This window comes from Vulpes vulpes, chromosome 2 (assembly GCF_048418805.1).
Source record: "Vulpes vulpes isolate BD-2025 chromosome 2, VulVul3, whole genome shotgun sequence".
In the NCBI taxonomy this organism is placed as follows: Eukaryota; Metazoa; Chordata; class Mammalia; order Carnivora; family Canidae; genus Vulpes; species Vulpes vulpes.
The window spans coordinates 99,178,373-99,196,921 of record NC_132781.1 but is presented as its reverse complement, the minus strand read 5'-3'; the positions used below and the strand labels follow the sequence as shown (position 1 = coordinate 99,196,921).

The 18,549-nt window shown below is 39.6% G+C and overlaps 1 protein-coding gene and 1 pseudogene across 1 annotated transcript in view; both read left to right on the top strand.

The window, feature by feature from the left end:
• The window catches only part of C2H10orf67 (chromosome 2 C10orf67 homolog), a 140,567-nt gene that overhangs the window by 14,986 nt on the left and 107,032 nt on the right, over positions 1–18,549 (top strand). Inside the window, exons 2-4 of the mRNA XM_072745131.1 lie at positions 1,063–1,183; positions 7,075–7,218; positions 9,583–9,657. Of these exons, the coding sequence (XP_072601232.1) occupies positions 1,063–1,183; positions 7,075–7,218; positions 9,583–9,657 (340 nt within the window). The remainder of the gene's footprint in view (positions 1–1,062; positions 1,184–7,074; positions 7,219–9,582; positions 9,658–18,549) is intronic.
• Positions 15,428–16,381, top strand: LOC112931134 (malate dehydrogenase, mitochondrial-like; annotated as a pseudogene).

The window sequence follows — 18,549 nt, the reverse complement described above, 5'->3', positions numbered from 1 at the left end:
AAGGATCCCTTTAGCTGACATTTTAGAAACTGGTAGTTTTGGTTAAGTTTGATCAAATTCACAAAGAGCGCATCCAGAAAATAGGCTTTCTTTTTACTATTTGAGAATATTAAAGATCTATCTGAGGTGTTTACAAATGCTTAAGTTCCTTGCCTATTCAGATTTTGCAGGAATGGAGTTTGAAAATCAAATATAGTATGGTGGTGTGATTATCTTAAAGAATAATCCTCAAATTTTTTGGTTTAAAGAACTTTCATAGTCTCAAAAATTACTGGGGACCTCAAAGAGCTTTAGTTTATACCTATTCTTAGTGACCATATTAGAATTTTAAAAGGAGAAATTAATATATGTATATTAATTCATTTATAATAATAGTAAACCAATTCTATGCTAACATAAGTAACATATTTTAAAGAAAATGAACTCTATTTTTTAAAACAGGAACTCTAATGAGTATAGTGTCATTGCTTTACATTTTTGCACACCTTTTTAGTGCCTGGCTTAATGCATTATAGCTGAATTTTCGTATCTGCTTCTACATTCATATCATGCATTCACATAACCTGTAGCTTCTGGATAACTCCACTGAACACTACTGTAAGAGCATGATAGTGGAAAAGGCAAATAAAATATTAATACTATTATGAAAATAATTTTGACCTCGTGGATTGCTTGGAAGAGTGTCCTGGAATCCCTGGTGTTTTCAGGCCACTCTTTGAGAACCACTATCTTGAAGTATTTTTGCTTGATGTGTCTGTGCATAATTTATAATGTCTTTAAAACAGCAGATAGGATATTAAAAGGAGGCTCAAATATATCAGGAAATGGAAATAAGATGAGTAGCAGTGGGAAAATATACCACAGTTCAGGGAATCTGATAATCTACAGAGTCCTGGTGAAAACCCTAAATCATGAGCAAGTAATTCAGAGCTTTCCTCACTCTACCAGTCCCTTTGAATCTTTAAAACATAATATGATTTACACAAAAATATGTGTCATAATACATATTTTAAAATAAGTTATCTACTATATAAAGCACTTTTATTCTCCATTTTTTTCCAGACTTACTATTTCAGATGATTTGAAAGTTGGCTTTTTCAGTACAGACCATGCTACTCAAACGGATTACAGTGAAATTCTGCCTTTAAAAGAGTTGAGTTCATCTACAGAAAAGCTAATACAGGTAAATCTGGATTTGTTTTCAAACTTCTGAGATCATTATAGGTATTGTTTGCCTTGTGTCTCTTTCCTTTGCAGAATTTAAATGAGTAAAAATGTTTAAATATTAGCATCTTTACAAGCTGACTTGGATGACAGTTGTGTTTTTTAAAATAATTTGTATAAACTACTCCTTATATTTATGTCATGTTTATATATGTTAACCTGTTTAGTGAAGTGGGTTGTTACTCTCTTTGGAATTCTTTTGACATCTGTCAACATTTTCTATTTATGATACTTTTTTAAGAATTATAAAAGATTTTTGAATTGTAGAAAATGTGGAGAGTAATATGATGAATAATTGTGTTACCCTCATACAATTTTGTCAAATCTTGACATTCCACCATTATTTCCTTTGGATCTTTTTGATTGTAAAGAAACAGAACATCTCATACACATCAGATATGAAGAGTTATTAAAATCTCTAATCCATAGAACTCTCATGGGATAGCATACTACTATGAATACTCTTGTTTACTTTGCTTCTGTTTTTTCACTTAACAATGTAGAAAATCATTCCATGTTGGTACATAATTTTTTCATCATTTTCACGAGTATATTCTATTATAAAATGTGCATCATTTATTTAGCTCTCCCCCTATGAAAGGACACTTTAGTTGTTTCAAATCATCTACTGTGATGAAGAATTCTGTACATACTCATAGGCCAACAAATCTGTAGCATAAATTTAAAAGTGGAATTTCTGAGACAGAGAATGTATGCATTAGTCATTTTGAAAGATGTTGCCAAATTGCCCTGCTGAGAGATTGTACAATGTGCACCCCTACTAGTAACTTTTGGAGGTGTCTCTTTTCTTTCATGCTTGCTAGTTACCTTTTCTAATAATACCTTCACAAAAGTTTTATAACTTTATTTCCTTGCAACTGGGCACATCCAAATGAGTAAATTCTGGTCAGTAGAATTACATGGAAATATTATATGGCAGCTTTGGGGAAGCTTCTTGAAGAAACAATTCACATGCACTTACTTTCTGCTACTTCACTTCTTTCTCCTCCTCTTCTTCCTTCCCCTTTCCTTCTTTCCTCACTCCCTCCTTCCCTCCTTTCCTTTCCTTATTTTTGTGCCTAGAACATGGATGCTTCCGTTTGCACGATGATTCTGAGGCAGTATACACAGCATAGTAATAAGGTAGAAGGATCTTAGGGGTTTTTCACCACTGACTGCCTACCGCAATTTCTAGTGAAAGAGAAATAAAATTTATTTCCCTTTTGTGCTTCTGTTATTTGGATTTTTCAAATATAGCTGAACCAAATTCTGATACACATGCTTAAATCAGATTAAGGATGTTTCCTCTATTTTTAATTAATTAAAAGCATTTAAAAAATCATGAATGAAAAATAATCATGAATGACCTGATTTGAATGCTTTCCATACTATTGAGTCATATGGCTTTTTTCCTTTATGTGATGATGTGAACACTGACTTTTGAATAGTAAACGTAGAATGAACCCAACTGGACTATAATGTTTCTTTTGCTTTCCACATCATTTGCTATATTTCTACTAATGATTGCTCTCCATTTATGTTCATAAGAGACTGTCCTATAAATTTATCTTTTCTTCTTATACTATTGTTCACTCTTGGTACCAAGATCATAGTATCTTTCATACTTTCATACTTTCATACAATGAGTTGGGAGATGTTTCTCAGTCTATTTTCTGGAATGGTTGGCATGAAGTAGAATTATCTATCTCTTCAGTGTTTGTTAGAACTTCCTTGTAAAATTGCATGTGCTTATTTTTATTGCTATTTTTATTTTGTTATGGTATAGTATGGTTTTCTTTTTTTTTTTCTTTTTTTTTTTTTATTTATTTATGATAGTCACAGAGAGAGAGAGAGGTAGAGAGAGAGAGAGAGAGGCAGAGACACAGGCAGAGGGAGAAGCAGGCTCCATGCACCGGAGCCCGACGTGGGATTCGATCCTGGGTCTCCAGGATTGCGCCCTGGGCCAAAGGCAGGCGCTAAACCGCTGCGCCACCCAGGGATCCCTAGTATGGTTTTCTTAAATATTCTTGGGTCAGTTTTGACATTATATTTTTCTATAAAAATATTTATTTTGCCAAGTTTTCAAATTATAGGCATAATGTTGACTGTCTTCTCATTACTTTTAAATCTTTGTTGTGTCTGTAGTTATATTTTTAAAAAATACTAATATTAAAAAAATGAAAATAAAATGCTAATATTGTGTGTATACCTCTTCTTTTTTTTTCCTAGAAGATCTTGGAAGCTATATCTATCTCATTATTATTATTATTATTTTTTAACTCAAATAGAAATCATTGGTTTTTATGGTCTGAATAATAAAAACAGCACAGTCACAGACGCTGAACGTGATCGTGTGGGGTTCCTAAAAAGAAAAGAACCAAAGAGAAGGAGCATAAAATCTATATGTAAACTCAGAAAAAAACCTCTGGGTGATCCCTGAAACACACGCATGTGGAGCACGCGCACATCTGAGGTTTTATAAACCTTCAGATTTATAATCCTCTCTATCATATCTTTATTTCTAGTTCATAAATTTCATATCTTTATTATTTAACTGCTTTTACTATTTTGGGTTCACTTTGTTTTCCTTTTTCTAATTCCTTGAATTGGATCTCAGTATCAATTAGGATATCATATAGCTCTATTTTAGAGAATGCAACTATATCGGCTTAATCAAATAAGTCATATATATTATTTTCCTTTACTTCATTGTGCATAATTATAATAGCTGCTTTAAAATCTTTGCCAAGGCTTGTGTAATACTGGTGTTGGTCTCAATCATTTTTTTCTTGGGACTGAATCACATTTTCCTGGGATTTTTTTGTTTTGTGTTTTTGTTTTTGTTTTAAATATCAGGTGTTTGAATTATATCCTGGATATTGTGAATGTTATGTTCTGGCTTCTAATATGTATGTATATTCCTTCAGAAGACTGTTGATGTCTGTATTTTGGCACATAATAAACTTGTTTGGATTCCAACTGCAAATGTATCTTGGTTGACAGCCCAAATCTCACAGGCTGCTTGCAGTGTGCTCCATGTGCATGTGTTTCAGGGATCACCCAGAGGTTTTTACTGAGTTTACATATAGATTTTATGCTCCTTCTCTTTGGTTCTTTTCTTTTTAGAAACCCCACATGATCACATCCAGTGTCTGTGATTGTGCTGTCCTTTTATTATTCAGACCATAAAAACCAATGATTTCTATTTGAGGCTTAGCTGCCTTGTGAGGTCACTGAACATAGCTACCCAGCAGGCATCTCACCCTGCATCAGTTCCTTCCTCCAATTTTTCAATCCCCTCCAGGATTCTCCTGCTTCTGTTTATTCTCCAGTGTCTTCAAGTTGTTGGTTGTGTTTTGTTCATATTTTATCTAGAGTTTATAGTGCTCTCTGGGAATCTTCAATCCAGTGAAGTTTGTTTGACCATACAGGATTTCCATGCCTCTCTTTTGCAGAATATGCAATTCATCTAGAACTGGGTCTTCTAAAGGCAAAGTCATCTCTGCCTGTTCCAGGAATTTAAGGAATTACTTAAGACATCACTTGCTTTCAAATATTTTTAAACATGATTTCTCAAGATAGTACTCTTTATGAGTTGACAACAGGGTATAAAGAAATAGGGGGATGAGACAGTCATAATTTTTCAAATCTGGGCCTTCCATTACTGGCTGTGTAATGTTGGATTAGACAGTCACTTAACCACTTGAAGTCTTGTTATCCTCATCTGCAAAATAAAATCTTTCCTATAGTTTCAGGATACTAAAATGAGATGTTTTTCAGGATGCTAGTACACCAGGTATCAAATTCCAAAGTGAGTTTGAGTTAGATCCCATTTGCAGAATTTACAAAAGGAATGTTGCATATCAGATCCATGACTCTTAGCTTTTGAAATAGATCAAGGACAACAAAAATAAAGGAGTCAGGAGGTGAAGAGCAAAATTACTGAAGTGATCGAGAAAGCTCTATTGCCATGCTCTTTATAGGGTAAGAGGTACCAGAAGTGATCTTCCTCAACTTAAGGCTAGTAAGGCAGCCTTGTATGAAACCTGAAGTATGTTTGCTGCTTTTGGAAGACACAGGGGACTGGTGTTGATCCTTACATAAGGAAGCTAAGGGTTATGGGATGAGGAATGTGTGATTATTTCCCATGGACCATACATGGCCTTTGAAAGAGTGAGAGAAAGTGCATCATCATGAGGTCATTCTGGGCCCTATCTAGTAGAATGATCTAAAAGGACAGAGGACCCTCAACAGCAAGGAGAAGAAAAAAAGAGCTCTATATTCATAGGAGTTTAGGAAAGAATAGCAATGATCACCCAGTCTTACTTGGATGTGTTTAACTTTTAGTAATCATATTCTAAATGCCACTTTGAGGCTGTGTTTTGAGTGACAGTAGGACTTCCTATTCCAAAAAATGAGTAGAAATGTCATGGAATTGCCTAAAGTTTCCATTCAGGGCAGGGGGAAGATTGCCTAGTGAATACATTTTAAATAGTTGGTGGAAGACAAAAACACAGTGTATGTTTTAATGATCAGAAATTATTAGGGATCCCTGGGTGGCTCAGCGGTTTAGGGCCTGCCTTCGGCCCAAGTTGTGATCCTGGAGACCTGGGGTCGAGTCCCACATAGGGCTTCCTGCATGGAACCTGCTTCTCCCTCTGCCTGTGTCTCTGCCTTTCTTTCTCTCTCTGTCTCTCATGAATAAATAAATAAAATCTTTAAAAAAATGAAATGATTCTTAGTCAACAGGCTAGTTATGTATTTAAGTGCTTGGCTAATAAATTCACAAAGAATATTAATTTTTGCCTATCTTTTCTGATTTAATATCCACACCTTGGACTATACCTTTCGAGGTATGATAAAGCGTTGATGTTAGCCACAGGTATTTTATTCTGTATGAGAAGAAACTGCCAGGCACCTTCTCTCCCTTACTCCATTAGCATATGTCAATGTAGCAGATTAACTAGAGTTCTCCAATGTACCCCATATTACAGAGGTTTTCTTAAAAGGCAGGACAGGTCCCCCTGACTACATTTCAAGTAATATGCCCATGTTAGGAAGGAAAAATTTTTTCTTTAGCCTTCAACATTCTTTTTTCTTTTTTTTTAAGATTTATTTATTTATTCATGAGAGACACAGAGAGGCAGAGACACAGGCAGAGGGAGAAGCAGGCTCCCTGCAGGGAGCCCAATGTGGGACTCAATCCCAGATCCCATGATCTCGCCCCGAGCAGAAGGCAAATGCTCAACTGCTGGGCCACCTGGGCGTCCCACCCTTCAACATTCTTCTAGCTGGTCTAAGAATCAAATTGACAGGAGACAGATTAACAGGAGAAAAACAATTTAGTAATATGTATAGCTCCTGACTACATGGGAGAGACCCAGGAAAACTGAGTAACTCTCTGAAATGGCTGAAGCCATAACCCTTTTTTTGGGGGTGGTGGTGGTGAAGCCATAACCTTAAATATCCTCTCCAACTAAAGATAAAAGATGTCAGAGGATGAAAGGAGCAGTTATGGGAGTTTATGAGGAAAAGCACAGTATACAAGGGGATGGTGGTTATGCAGATTTAAGTCAACCTAAGAGTTTCTAGAGATTTTAAGTCATCCCCCTCTTGCTGGTATAGCTAGGGAGACAGCCTTCACAAGTGGAGATTTCCCTTATAAATTAGAGCTTTTCCTGTTTGCAATTTCTTAAAAATAATCAGCCTAAAATAATCAATATGCTAAAGAGGCATATCTTAAGGTGCAAAATTTGCTTTTCTACACCTGGAAACAGGTAATGTGCTAGAACCTTTACACAGAGCACCCTCCCTTACTCCCTGCAATAATGTATGTTTTTCCATTTTTAGATTATTAGATCTCTTCAAGTGGATTTTGGGTTCCTCAAACAATTGCTTCAGCTGAAATTTGAGGACCGTCTTAAAGAAGAATCTTTCAGTCTCTTCACTGCTCTACATGACAGGATCCTAAAAATTGAAAAACATTATCAAGAGGTACATGCTCTCTCATTTCCTTTATTTTATATTTATTTGTTTGTTTTAAATTTCTTTTGCTATTTTTGTTCATTCCAGGTAATTTTTGCAATTTTTTAAAACTATTTTATTTATTTAGTTATGAGAGACACACAGAGAGAGGGAGAGACATAGGCAGAGGGAGAAGCAGGCTCCCCTCAGGAACCCAATGCAGGACTCAATCCCAGGACCCTGAGATGACAACCAAAGGCAGATGCTCAACCACTAAGCCACCCAAGTGTCCCATTTCCTTTGTTTTATATGCAGATTGATCTTGTGCTTAGATAGGTATGTACCACAGTTTTGAATTTAGCAAATCATGAGGGCAATTAATTTGCATGTGTTGTGTCTCATACAATAGCTTTACTTTGTGTCAGGAACTTTGTCAGTGCTCTGTATACAAATTAATTTAGTTCTCACACTAACCTCATAAAGTAGATGCAATTATTAACTCTCTTTTACGGATGAGGAAACTGAGGCCCAGGAAGTTTAATTAACTTGCTCAAGGCCATCAGTTAAAAAAACAGCAGAGTTATTTTCCTGGCCAGCAGTTTGGTGCTTGAGATCTGGCTCTTAGGCACACAATTTTACATGATATTATTAGTGCTTATTATCTCTGTAGGAGCCAAAGGCTTGAAAACTCTGCAGCTTTCAGGAATTTCCTAAAATCTTTGCTCAGGTTAGCGTATTTATCTGTCATTAAGAACAGGTACTGGGCAGCCCAGGTGGCTCAGCAGTTTAGCGCCACCTTCAGCCCAGGGCGTGATCCTGGAGACCCAGGATCTAGTCCCATGTCAGGATTCCTGCATGGAGTCTGCTTCTCCCTCTGCCTGTCTCTGTCTCTGTGTCTCTATGTCTCTCATGAATAAATAAATAAAATTAAAAAAAAAAAAAAAGAACAGGTACTGCTAGTCCTCAGTTAAAAAACAAACAAACATGGGTACCTGGGTGGTTCAGTTGGTTAAGCATCTGACTTTGCTCAGGTCATGATCCAGGGTCCTGGGATGGAGCCCTGTGTCAGGCTCCCTGCTCAGTGGGGAGTCTGCTTCTCCCTCTGCGCCTCCCCCTGCTCATGCTCACTCATATGTGGAATATAAGAAAAAGTGAAAGGGATTATAAGGGAAAGGAGGGGAACTGAGTGGGAAAAATTAGAGAGGGAGACAAACCATGAGAGACTTCTAACTCTGGAAAAAAAACAATGGGTTGCCGAAGGGGAGGTGGGCGGAGGGATGGGGTAACTGGGTGACAGGCACTGAGGAGGGCACTTGATGAGATGACCACTGGGTGTTATATTATATGTTGGCAAATCTAACAAATAAAAACAAATGTAAAAAAAAAAAAAAAACCAACAACAACAAAGAACAACTCCTTTTCTATTGATTCCACCATTCTGAGACCACAGGAAGCCTTTAAATGTGTTTCCTCAAGTCCCTCAATAACACTTAAATGAAACCCAATTATTCCTGATCTACAGATAAGGAAACTGAGATAGTAAGGTTAAGTAGCCTGCTTCAGGTCAGACAGATTGAAAAGTGTCACAGTGATATTGAAATCCAATTCTGTCTGACTCTACAGTGTAATCATAGTTTCCACTCCATGCTAGAATCAGAAATGAAATCAGAATCAAGATTTGTGGGGGGGGGGGGGGGGGGGTTTATGTGCTGTCTTTCATTGTTACCCAAAAACAATGGTCAACTGGTTTGATTAATCAAAAATGACTGGTTTATGGATTAGTGGGTCTAGATTTCTTTTTATGAGCATATCCCATTAAAAATTACAAGGACTAGGAAAGAAAATGATTACAAATAGATTTTACTATTTTTAAAAGCAATTCTAGGAAGACAGTAAGAAGACTTAAATACATAAAGGGAAATAAAATGTTCACAATATCTGTATTTATTTTATCCATTTGAGCTCTCCATTGCTTATAATTAAGTATAAGTAAAACTTGAATATAGTGTCAGCAACTGAGTGGCTCATTCGGTTGGGTGGCTGGCTCTTGATTTCAATTCCAGTCATGATCTAAGGGTTGTGAGTTCGAACCCTGCATCAGGCTCTGTGCTCACTGCGGAGTCTGCCTAAGAGTCCCTCTCTCCCTCTCCTTCTGCTCCTTGCCCTGCTCACACGTGTGCGCTCTCTCTCTCTCTCAAAAATAAATAAATAAATCTTTTAAAAAACTCGAATACAGTGTAATAGCTGTAGTGTAGGATAAATGATTACAAATTGAACTTTTCACAGGATTTGTGATGATCTGAGCAATGGTTTTATACTGAGTCCCTTAGTGGGTATGAGACTCATATTTGGAAATACACTGTGGTGCTCATTGTACTTATTTTTGGTTTGCAGAATGAGGACACCATAAGAAAATGCTACAATCAGCAGCTGGCTGATGCCATAGCAGTTATCAAAGGAATGTACAAGGTGGGTGTCTAGTGCTATCATGGGCAAGGCCAGCTTTACATCCTGTGAGTGCACAGAGAGGGCTCGCTGGTGGTTCCCAGTCTGTGTTTTTGGCTTTGAAGATCTGTCTACTCCATTTTCAGGTCAGTGAAAAGGGATCGGGCCCAAGAGTGTTCACACTCATGTTAAATTGACCAAAATAACATTTTATGGTGACAGATCTGAATTTGCAGAGACTGGGAAATTCCAATTTGGTGTTCAGGTAAGTGAGGAAGCAATCCAAAGTTTGTTTGGTGGGATGCCTGGGTGGCTCAGTGGTTGAGCATCTGCCTTTGGCTCAGGTCATGTCCTGGAGTCCCAGGATCGAGTCCCACATCGGGCTCCCCACAAGGATCCTGCTTCTCCCTCTGCCTGTGTCTCTGCCTCTCTCTCTCTGTGTCTCTCATGAATAAATAAATAAAATCTTTAAGAAAAAAAAAACAAAATCTGATTAGTGAGCATGCAATTGGATAGAAGTTTAGGTAGTCTCGGAGAGTTCATTGTGATTGTCATAAATCCCAATGAATGGTCTCTGACCCTTGGTGGAGTAACTTTTCTACAGACGAGGACACATCTGTCTGCCAGATAGGGTGCTTCACTCTCCTACACAATGGGAACATTCATAGTTTTCGATGATTACCTTTTAGGCGTAGTAAGGACCTTGTGCTTCTTTTAGATTCTATAACTGTAATCTTGACTTTCATTTCAATAAACTACTGGGAAGAAATATTTTTTTTATTATGGCAAATAGTGCATCATTGATTGCATACTTCTTTTCATAGCATTTATCACATTTGTATTTAATTATGTAATTGCCTGTTACATGTTCTGTTCCATGCCAGACTGTAAGCCTTATGAGGGCAGGGATGTTGTCTGTCTCATTCACTGCTCTGCCTGCCTCTTAGCACTGTGCCTGATGCATAATTAACAATCAGCTAATAATTGCTAAATGAATGGATAGTTGCCTGTATGTGTGGCAGATACTGATGACTCAACAGTGATTATCCCTCTTCCTTTTTTTATTAGCAGAAATGCTTCTTACTATGAAGCCAAAATGCGAGATCTTTTCTTTCCTTGATTCCCTTTCAGATATGATATGAACATAGGCAAGATCAAGTGCCCAACCAATGTGACCTGAAGCTAAGTTGGCTGTGAGCTTTGGGGAGGAGGTTACTCTTTATAATTCAAAGAGTCTTATGGGAATAAATACCCCCTTTTTTTTTTTCTTTGCCTGCCATTTTTGTCTCCTTCTAATGCTTGGAACTACTGTAGCTAACCTACTACCAAGGACTGAAGCACTTTGGATGTGCTAGAGGTAGCAGAGTGGAAAGATAGAAAGCACTAGGGTCCTTGATGACATCATTGAACAACTAAATAACTCTGACTTGCCCTGTCTCTGGCCCTTCATTTAATGAGATAATACACTTTTAGTGTTTAAGTCACTGGTAGTTGCCAGTTCAGTAATTCATAGCTGAAAATATTCTAGGACTTCTCTGTCAACAGTCTCCATGATTCTGTGCTGATTGTGTTTCCAAAAGTGGCTGCAACATCATCTCACTCATGTGCAGTGTTATCTCCCACACAGAGGTGGAGCCTAACTCCTCCTCCACGAATATGGGCTGGCCTCAGTGCTTGCTTTTATAGGTATAGAAGATAAAAGAAGTGAAACTGCACCAGCTCAGAGGCTAGGTCAAAAGAAGCCTTGCTACCTCTTTCTCATACTCTTGGAACATTTGTTCTCCAGATTCACCCTCTCTGAATTCAGCCACCATGTTGTGAGAAGCTCAAACTGTTTGGAGGATCTACATGTGGGTACTGGATCCACAGGCTCAACTGAACTCAGCTGTCAAGTCATCCAGCCCCCAGCCATTTTGTCTTTCCATTTGAGGTCCCAGGCATTATGGAGCAAAGAGAAGCCATCCCATTGTGCCAGTCTTAATTTCCTGCCCCATAGAGCTTGTGAGCATGAAAAACATTTGTGGTTTTATGTCACAAAGGTTGGGGAGATGTATTATGGAGCAATAAATAGCTGGCCTGGTTTCCTTGCACTCACATCAATAAGCAACTGCCAAAATCTCTTTGTTGGACAGATGACTTCTCTAGTAGTACTGCCGGCACCACAGAGCATCGTGGTTAAGAGTTAGCATAATGTGTACTTTAGAACAGGGATCGTGGCTGACATTAGACTACTTGGGTTAGAATCCTCGCTCTGTCACTTTATCATTATGGGACCTTAGGGAAAATACTGAACCTCTCTGCCTCAGTTTCATCATCTGTCAAATGAGGATCATGATAGTGCCCCCCTCATAAGCTTGTTATGAGGATGGAATGAATTGATTCTGTGAAGCACATATAATAGTTCCTGGCACAAGATAAGTGCAGTCTAAGTGTCTGCTAAATAAATGAACATTTCACATATTCATGACACTCCTTGGTACTGGTCATTTCTTCTGCCCCTATATTATCTTAATATTTAGTCTTGTAGCTTTCTATTCACTGACTATATATGTCAGATATAGGAAAGTGCCCCTAAGATATCTGTAGTAATATTTGTCAATATTTGTTATGTTGAACCATATGACATTGCCACTTTAGAATCCCAAAATGTTGAATATCAGCAATGTCATATGCTTCAATGTGATAAACATACTTCTTTTAACAGATAATGGCAGCAACGTGTTGCATAAAATATTAGGCTGTAATAACTTAAAGTAGAAGAAATTCATTTTCAATTCAACCAAACACATGTTGAGTGAATACTGTGTGCTGAGATATGGTGGACACTGACATTACAAAGGTGAAAGAGAGAGGAACAGGGCCAGATTATAAACTCAGCCGTAATAGACTTTGTTCAGTGCAGAGATAAACATATAACAGGAATTATGGAAACACCATAAAGGGAGCAGTTATTTCTGCCTTCATGCTTTGGGAAGGCTTCTCAGAGAAGGTGATATTTGTGCTGAGTTTTAAAGTTGGTAGAGTCTCATTTGGTAGATAAATACAAAGGGATTGTAGGTAGATGGCATAGTGTCTATTAGGATATTTTCCATGGCAAGTGATATATATCGAATTCACACTGGCATTAGTTAAAAGAATTTATCAGGGGTTTCCTGGGTGGCTCAGTGGTTTGGTGCCTGCCTTTGGCCTGGGGCATGGTCCTGGAGTCCGGGGATCAAGTCCCGGGTCGGGATCCCGGCATGGAGCCTGCTTCTCCCTCTGCCTGTGTCTCTGCCTCTGTGTGTGTGTGTGCGTGTGTGTGTCTATCATGAATAAATAAATAAAAAATCTTTAAAAAAAAAGAATTTATCAGTTCATGTAACTATAAAGTGTAGTGATAGTAATGACTTTAGGAAAAGCTGGATCTAAGTGCTCAAAGAATGTTATCAAGAAACTGTCCCCTGCTTCTTCCTTCTTCTCTGATGGTGTAATTTCCAGGCAGGTTCTTTTCATGTGAGAGCAACCTTAGAGAGAGTATCTCTTTCTAAATAGTTCCTATAAGAGACTCAAGACTGACCCTGATATGGCCTACTTATTGTCCTCCACCCCCACCACAAGCCAAGCCAGAGTGACATATCAAGGACAGGGTTTACCCAAATGGAAAAGAGAGGTTTTGCTACCTAAAGGGGGGTATGCTGGGTAGGCAAAACTGGTTAGGCAAATTGGCTTCCCACTTCCAATAGCATATGAAAAAGCAAATAGGAACTGGTCAAAGTTGGTGACTGTTGCATTGCCCTACATGGTAGCCAGTAGCCACAGGTAGCTATTAAAACTGAACTTGAGGGATGCCTGGGTGGCAGTGGTTGAGCATCTGCCTTTGGCTCAGAGTGTGATCCCCAGGTCCTGGGATCAAGTCCTGCATTGGGTTCTCCTCAAGGAGACTGCCTCTCTCCCTCTGCCTATGTCTCTGCCTCTTGTGTCTCTCATGAATAAATAAATAAAATCTTAAAAAAAAAAACCAAAAACCTGAAGTTGGAATTAAATTTAAAAAATCAGTTCCTGGGTTGCATTAGCCATAGATTACCCAGCAATATTCTGTGAAACTGAATAACTTAGGAGAATTCATGAAAGTTTACACAGGTACGTTTGATTTATTTTATTTGACTTTTATGTTTTTATTAATAATAGTAAAAAGCTATGTTTTGTTGGGTGCTTTCTTTGTACCAGGCACCATACAAGGGAGTTTAGATCTATCATTTAATTCAATCTTTGCATGAGCAAGTACCAAGAACTGGGGCCCCACAGCAATTCCTCAATCTCTGATATGGCACAGAGTGGTGGTAATAACAGGAACCGTGTCATAGCCTCGTATTTTTACTTAGTGCTCTTGCTAATTACAAGGTAAATTAGACAGCTGTGGAAGTACCTGTGCTACCTGGCTTGTCCAAAATGTGGTGCGGAGAGTTGAAGTCCAAGTATCTTTTCCCTGGCTCAACCCTAATGAAGTAAGAGTTTTAAGTGGGCAGTAGTATCTTCATTGGCTAACTTAGGAAACTGAGCCAAGGTGACATTAGGCAACTTGCCCGAAGCCACAGAGATGGTTGGTGGCAGAGCTGGGAGTCCAGTTCCCATCTTTACCTCTGCAGTTGTTCCACTGAAAATGAGAAATGCTTGAATTTTTTGAGCAGGAACAAGAGACGCCTCTGTACTCTTCAGGATGGTTACTCCCGAAACGGTATTAAAGTGCATTGGAGAAATGGAGACACAGATATTCATTCCAGGAAGACAGAAACCACAAAGAGGCTCCCCAGTGCCCAGCACAGTGCTTGGATTTTAATAAATATTTATTGGAGAGAGACAGAAGGAAGAATGAGAAAGAGGGAAGGAGGGAGATGAGCTGCTATCTGTAGTTTAAGGTAGAATGTTAGGGATGCCTGGGTGGCTCAGTGGTTGAGTCTTTGGCTCACGTAGTGATCCCAGGGTCCTGGCATCGAATCTCCCATTGGGCTCCCCGTAGGGAGCCTGCTTCCCCCTCTGCCTGCGTCTCTGCCTCTGTGTGTGTGTGTGTGTCTCATGAATAAATAAATAAAATCTTTTAAAAAAAAAAAGGTACAATGTTAGATCATGGAGGCGAAAGACAAAAGGAACAAAATTCCGTTCTAGATGAAGAGAATTTAAAGAAACATCTCACTAAATGCAATATGTGGGGCTCGTTAGTATCCTGCTTAGAACAAATCAACTGTTAGAAGAGAAGTTCCAAGGGATCCCTGGGTGGCGCAGCGGTTTGGCGCCTGCCTTTGGCCCAGGGCGCGATCCTGGAGACCCGGGATGGAATCCCACGTCGGGCTCCCGGTGCATGGAGCCTGCTTCTCCCTCCGCCTGTGTCTCTGCCTCTCTCTCTCTGTGACTATCATAAATAAAAATTAAAAAAAAAAAAAAAAGAAAAGAAAAACAGTTTCAAGACAGTTGGAAGAATTTTATCATGGACTAGATATCAAATGATATTAAACTCTTTGTTAATTATTTAAGTGTGATGTAATAAAAAAAAAAAAAAAGCAAAACCCCTTAACTATTAGAGATGAACTGTGTTGTATTTAGGTATCAATGACAAGATGTCTAGGATTCCCATAAAAACACATAAGCAGAGAGCGGAGCCGGGAGGCCCGAGCAGTGTGGAGGTCGTTGGTGTCACCTGCCCGCCGCCGGCTCCCGCGCCTGCCCTTGGGCTCCCTGCCCGCTCCAGCCAGCCATCCCTCCGCCCTCGCCCGCCCTGCCGCCGCCGCACCTCGGCCCAGCACATGCTAACGTAGCTGTGCTTGGGGCTTCCGGGGGAATTGGGCAGCCCCTTGCGGGCTTCTCAAGAACAGCCCCTTAGTGAGCCGCCTGACCCTCTATGACATTGCTCATACACCCGGAGTGGCCGCAGCTCTGAGCCACATCGAGACCAGAGCCACCATGAAAGGCCACCTCGGGCCTGAGCAGCTGCCGGATGGCCTCCAAGGCTGCGATGCGGTGGTTATTCCAGCCGGAGTCCCAAGAAAACCAGGCGTGACACGGGATGACCTGGTCAGCACCAACGCCTCAATTGTGGCCACCCTGACTGCGGCCTGCGCCCAGCATTGCCCCGAGGCCATGATCTGCGTCAGTTCAAATCCGGTCAACTCCACCATCCCAATTGCAACGGAGGTTTTCAAGAAACACGGAGCTTACGACCCCAATAAAATCTTCAGGGTGACGACCCTGGACATTGTCAGGGCCAACACCCAGGGCCAACATTGCAGAACTAAAGGGTTTGGATCCCGCGCGAGTCAATGTTCCTGTCATTGGCGGTCATGCCGGGAAGACCATCATCCCCCTGATCTCTCAGTGCACTCCAAGGGGGACCTTCCCCAGGACCAGCTGACAGCAGTCACTGTGTGGATTCAGGAGTCCGGCGCAGAGGTGGTGAAGGCCAAAGCTGGAGCAGGCGCTGCCACCCTGTCCATGGCATATGCTGGAGCCCGGTTTGTCTTCTCCCTTGTGGATGCAATGAATGGGAAGGAAGGAGTTGTCGAATGTTCCTTTGTTAAATCCCAGGAAGCAGACTGTGCCTGTTTCTCCACACCATTACTGCTGGGGAAAAAGGGCATCGAGAAGAATCTAGGCATTGGCAAGATCTCCCCTTTTGAAGAGAAGATGATAGCAGAAGCCATCCCCGAGCTGAAGGCCTCCATCAAAAAGGGAGAGGAGTTTGTGAAGAACATGAGATGAAAGGGCAGCCAGCTAGCAGTCCGTTTCCCTAACTTATGAAGGCCTCATGTCCCTGCAAAGCCATCTCCTGCCCTCATGTTTCTGTTGCGTTAACCACCAGTGTCATGTTAACGTCACCGCCCCTTCCAATCGCAAGTCCGTCAATGTGTGCATCAATAAAAGCAGGCTTCCATTTTCTTAAAAAAAAAAAAACATAAGCACAAAATAGGTTGATAAGTGTGTAGCAGACTATTATAATTTTCTCTGCTTTGGTCTATGTTACATCATGAAAAAGTAGACATATTTGAAAAATGCAGGTTACTTCTTTAATTCTCTTTCTTAAATACCACCAGGGGCCACCAGAGTTCAAGATGGAGTCCCAGCTCCCTTGCTCAGTCTATGCTTTCCAGGCCTTTGGTGACCCTGGATCCCTTGGCTCCCCAGGTTCATTCTGCTGCAGCTTTCAGACCCTCAAACCTGCCAAATACATTCCCACCTTAGGGCTACTCCCTGGAACCCTCTGGCCTCCATCCTCCTATTGCAGCTCAAGTGGCGCCTCCTCAGGCTTCCTTCCTCTTCACCACCAAAGGACAGATCTTCCACGCCTGTCTCTCCCTATTTTATCACCCCATTCTTTGGCCTTCAGAGCAGTCAGTTGCCACTGCCTAAAGCTGTCTTGTTCATGTTTATTTACTTTTGAGTGTTTGGTTTCACCCCACTAGCCTCTATGCTTGGGGAAGACAGGCATCTTGGCTTCATACCTAGAGGCCTCTAGCAGGTGCTAGATAAGCATATGTTGAAAGAATAAACACATGAACAAATTAACGGGGAAGAGCTTTCTGAGCATGAATCTTTCCACAGAGACTATAGAGGAAAATAAAATAGACATAAAATGAAAAACTTCTGTAAAACAAAAGAAAGTAAACACAGTTTGAAGACAAATGCAGAACTGGGAAAACATGCGCAAATAAAATATGCAAATAATGCATTCCTAGCATATTGAGAGCTCCTACCAATCATTAAGGTAATGCTGAATAGGGGCACAGGGGTGGCTGTCGGTTAAGCATCTATGACTCTTGATTTCAGCTCAGGTCATGATCTCAGGGTCATGAGATGGAGCCCTACATTGGGCTCTGCACTCAGTAGGGAATCTGCTTGAGATTCTTTCCCTCTCCCTCTGCCCCTCCTCCCAGGTCATGTGTGCATGCTCTCTCTCTAAGTAAGTGAATAAAATCTTTAAAAAAAGATAATGCTGAATAGCCCATTAGAAAAATAAGCAAAATATATTAAAAAGATGCTGTAAAATATCTAAATGGCCAACAAACTTACAAAAAAAGTCCAACCTTATTTTAAAAATCTAACAAATGCAAATAAAGCAAAAAATACTGCTTTCATCTATTAGATTAGCAGAAATTTAAAGATTGATATTACCTACACTTGACAAGGTATGGGTTAATAGGTGGGCACATATATTGTAGAAGCAGAAATTGGTACCAGAAAATTTAGCAAATTCCAACAAAATTTCAAATGTGCATTTATTTTGACCAAGCAATCCCACTTCTAGGGGAATCTATTACACCAGCTGATATGGATAAAAATACAAATATAATGACTAGCAGCATTATCATCTAGTTTTTAATAGAAAATAATGGAATAATACTACTTAATGATACAAACGATAGAAAAATACCCAGCCCATTTCAGCTAAGATAAATTCATATATACTACTACAAAGGCATTTCCAAGATACATTTTAGTCAAAAAAATGTGGCAAAACAAGACAATATTGTAGAACATGCAGAATGTCTGGAGAATGAGAGAGAAAAAGAAAACCCTTTTTAATTTGAAGTTTCTGTATTTTTATAACAATCACGCTTGCATTTTTTATAACGTGTTACCCTGTAGTCAAGTATCATTTCAGTTGCGATACATTTCTTGCCCCCACCCCCACCCTTTCTCTTTCTTCTTTCTTTTCCTTGACATTGACTTTTACAACAAATAAGGCAGTTGTCTTTCAAAATGTCCCACGTTCTGTATTTGTTAGTTTGCTTCCTCAAGAGGATGTGTCACTTTTTCCTCTGTTTTCCATATTCTTATAAATTAGAATTTAGCTCTAAAGTCTTGATTAGATGCAAATTCAAATTTTATACCTTTTGATGAGAATAGCTCATGGGCAGGACTTTAAAATTAAAACTTCTTGGGGGATCC